Source organism: Meleagris gallopavo, chromosome 4, assembly GCF_000146605.3.
Source record: "Meleagris gallopavo isolate NT-WF06-2002-E0010 breed Aviagen turkey brand Nicholas breeding stock chromosome 4, Turkey_5.1, whole genome shotgun sequence".
NCBI lineage: Eukaryota > Metazoa > Chordata > Aves > Galliformes > Phasianidae > Meleagris > Meleagris gallopavo.
The window spans coordinates 9,252,288-9,256,336 of NC_015014.2; the positions used below are offsets into that span (position 1 = coordinate 9,252,288).

Consider the following 4,049-nt stretch of genomic DNA (forward strand, 5'->3'; position numbering starts at 1 on the left):
GCTGTTGACATGCTTCAACCGTATGTAAAATGTCTGGGAACCACAAAGGAAAAAGACAAAAATCAAAATGTTTTCTAGCCTTATGAGTGCTATCAACATGATTCTGAAGCATGCTATTGCATCACTGAAAGGAGAGAGAATACAAAATCCCCTCTCCTTAAGGGAAGACAATCAAATTCCAACATGACAGCAAATAGGGATTGTAAGCAGTTTCTGCTGGCAATGGCCAAGCAAAGAGCAGGTAACAGCTGAACCACTACTGGACAATGACAAAGCAGCTGCCCGCATAAGAGTCCATTCACTACTCACTTTTTCCTCTCTCCCCTTCCACTTTTCTTCTTCATTCAGAATTTACAAACAAACATAAACGGTTACAGAGTTGCCAGAAAGTCATGCTTTGCATGAGTCATAACTAAGCTTGAATAACACTCGACACTATTCTGAGAATGCAAGGCAGTTTTCAGTAATCCCTGAAGATGGTTGTCAGCACCTTCCCTATTTTACAAGCTTAAATAAAAGCAAAAACACAAGCAGTTAAAGGCCCAGTAGAAAGTGTTACATCCATATTTCTGTAAGAAGCTAAATTCAATTTTCAGCAAGACTTCAGAAAGGTTCCTAATTAAGAAAAAATATTTGACAACGACTAAATCTGGTCTTTTTCTGCATGCAAATTTTGATCAAAAAATCCAAGTCAGGTAGATAGGGCATGAAACCTGAGCAGGGAGCAGTTTCATTGTTCACCACGCTGTCTTTAACCAAGACCAGGGCTATGCATGCTCTTAAATTAATCGCAATTATGCTATTTAATGCATGCAAAAGAAAGCTATTTCTAAGAGGTGAGAAGCGGAGGTGACTTCCTAGTTTATACGTTCAAATGACAGTCATTTTTTTTAAGATTCAAAAACAAACTGCCCCAAAAACTTGAGTTTCCTTTAATCTATTTTCACCTTCTTCCTCCCACCTCCTCTCACAGAACCCAACGCTCACTTATTTTCGCTCATGCGCGTCGATCAGTTGGTTTTGGTGTGACTGCTCAAGTCAGTAAAATCCCAGGGTATTTAAAGATTATATGTTAAATTTGCTACTACAAAATCCACTCAGTGTTCCTGAAGTAACATTTTACGATCGCACAACGTTAAGACTTTTCTTCTATCAAAAAAAACAAACCAAACCAAACCAAAAGAGCAAACCACCACCCCCCGACTCAGGTGAAGGCACAGCTCTTTCCCAGAAGGCGTGCAATTACAGTGTTTGCTCAGCACATATCCGATGAAGCTGGTAGAGCCTTCCAGCTTAACGACTTCCGGAAAGGAGCTCAAGGTCCAGAGGAGATACGGCACCGCGCGGCGCGTAGCTGCCCGCAGGATCGGGTAACACCTGTGCTCAAATCATTAAGGATTTAACAAGTGAAGCTGCGTGCACTGAAAATGGCTGACAACTGCCATGCTTAATGCGCTTCCCTGAGAACTTCAAAAGAAGGAAACAAAATGGATTTACCCGTAGATGAGGAGGACGGCACTTTCACCAACATTTCCTTGGCAGATGATCCAGGTACGAAACTATGATTATCTATTGAGACAAAACAAATGCCACGGGCTGAATAAGAATGCCATGGGTGAGAACACAAATCTGTAGATGCTAATTATAAGGCACGATATATTTTTAAGAAAACACCCCCAAGTAGAATTTTTAGTACTGTAATTGAATAAGTCTTGTGAAAAAAGTTGAGATTTTGGGAGTCTGGGGGCTACCGCAGTTCTGCCATAGCAGCAGGTGGTAATATACATTCACCCCCTGAGAACAAAGAGCCTTTCACTGCTTGTGGAGAGACTTACAGAAATGTTAACTCAGAAAAAATAAATACAGACAGTAGGAATCTGGAACAATCACCTCTGGCTTACTACAGAGAGAGTCGTAAGAAGGGATGCAAACTAACTGGTAACTGAAATGAGCTGATCCACTTAAATCCCAACTACTAATTGTTTTAAAGGAAACTACACAAACAAGCCTGCTCTTGGCCTTCTGGTTTATAGAACAGGAATGATTTCGGATGGGAATTAAGATAGTTCTGCTAGCTCTGCATACTGGGAAAACTATTAATATGAACTGATAAAAATTTATTTAAAAAGGTGCGGCCAGAGTAGCAACCAGATCACGTCAGGTTGGCTGTCACAGAGCTGTGCTGACTTACACAAGTTAGAAAATTGAATTGCTGACTAACGAATGCTACAAGCCCTTTTATTTTATTAAAAAAAACAAACAAACAAACAAACAAAAAAAACAGTGGACTGCTTTGTCTCATTTTTAGCTTAAAGAATGTTATTGTGCATGTTGTCTTTACCACCTATACAAAAAAAAAAAAAAAAATTGAGCAGATCTTATTTTGAGAGCAGTTTTCTATCAATTTCTTGTTAGGACAATGTAGCTGAAGTAGATGTTCAAATGCAATTAGTTGATGAGAACATAATCAGCCCTACGACAATGTCACTAAGCTAACTATTCATAATGAGACAAATATGTAGACCCTGGTGCAAGCTGTGCTGTCAGGAGAACTCTCCATTGCTACAGGTCTGGCATTTCCCCATAAGAAGGAGAACAGTAAGAAAAGGTATATCCTGTGACTCTGCAGATGCCACTAATATTGAAGTAGCAGCTGAGCAACTGTGCAATAAGACTTTGCTGCACATCAGCACTTACATCTACATGACTCCTGACAGCATGAACGCACCCAAACTCAGAGGGAGCTCATTTTAACACAAAGAGGACAGCAAGCAATGCTTCATTATGCTGGATCTGCTGTCAGTACCAGAGCTATCCCCCCGCTACAAAAGTGAAGAGCTGGGGAGAGTCACTCATAAGCAGAGAAAGCAATTCAGAGTGACTGAGAGTAAATGACATTTTCAAGCAAGCTTTTAACACAAGGGCAACATAGAAAGAAGATAAGTAGTAAGATTCATGACGAATACGATAGCCCCAGTCCATTTGTTCTGCCAGAGGGTAACACCTGGAGCTCAGGGAGCAAAGTGTCAGAAAACTCCTAACCTATAACAAGAAGGCACTATTACACGTTTGAGAGCAAACACTTTTCCTTTGCTCTCCCAGCTAAGAGGGGAGAGACTAATTATCGTGACCACAGAGCACAGAAGCTAACAACCAGAATGGATCTCACAGCCTTCAGGCTGGAGATGGGCATCAATTCCCCAAGAGTGGGAAGATTAAAAAAAAAAGAAGTTTTACACAGTGAGAGAGAAGAAGATTCCTTAGGACGGCCAAAAGCAAACTCAAGCAAGGAACTAAGAAAATGGACCAGCAATATGTAGATACTGACACAAATTATAAACTACTAGACTTCACCTGAGGATGATCTAATGTTTTAGAAGGAAATGTTCTGTAATTAAATCTTAAGTAAAATCACAAAGATCCACTGATTTAAATGAACTCCAGTACGCTCATAATTGCATAAAGCCTTCCCCCACCTCTCAAAGTGTGCAAAGTGCAAAGAAACTAAAGACAAGCAGAACAACACGCTATGTATGTGCAATGTGTAAGAAAACAACCTTTATATCAAAGTTTTCTTAGCACACCAAGAAGCCACTGTGCCAAAGCAACAGGGGTTACTGAATCTGATTAACTGAGTGCACTCCATGAATATTAAATACCTAATGCTCTTCCAAAACAGATGCGTTTCTCTATTTGTTAGTTATACAGGTATTAAAAAAAATTACTCTCTTGTGAATCAAGATGAATACAAAATGGTAGCGAGACAGAAACTTCTCAATCAATATTTTAAAAGCAATAGCATTTGAAACGAAGGAAAGCATTCCTTGTTGAAACACACTTGTTAAAAGTAGGAAATATTTTCACCCCTAGTGAAAGAAATACCTTTCCGTTTAGAAACTCAGCACTTGATAAAATTCCCTCCAAAAGATAAATGAATTACGGATATTGAGGAAATTAAACCAAAAATAAAACAGGGAGATGACACCAAATAGCTGCAAAGTTTTCGTACTTCTCTCTGCTCAATGCTTAAGCTTCTCTTCATTGCAAAA

General features: G+C 39.5%; 1 protein-coding gene across 1 annotated transcript in view; it reads left to right on the forward strand.

The window, feature by feature from the left end:
• The first annotated feature begins 1,317 nt into the window (after positions 1–1,317).
• The window catches only part of SCOC (short coiled-coil protein), an 8,805-nt gene continuing 6,073 nt past the window's right edge, over positions 1,318–4,049 (forward strand). The window contains exon 1 of the mRNA XM_010709507.3: positions 1,318–1,551. Coding sequence (XP_010707809.1) covers positions 1,488–1,551 — 64 coding nt within the window. The 5' untranslated portion in view covers positions 1,318–1,487. The remainder of the gene's footprint in view (positions 1,552–4,049) is intronic.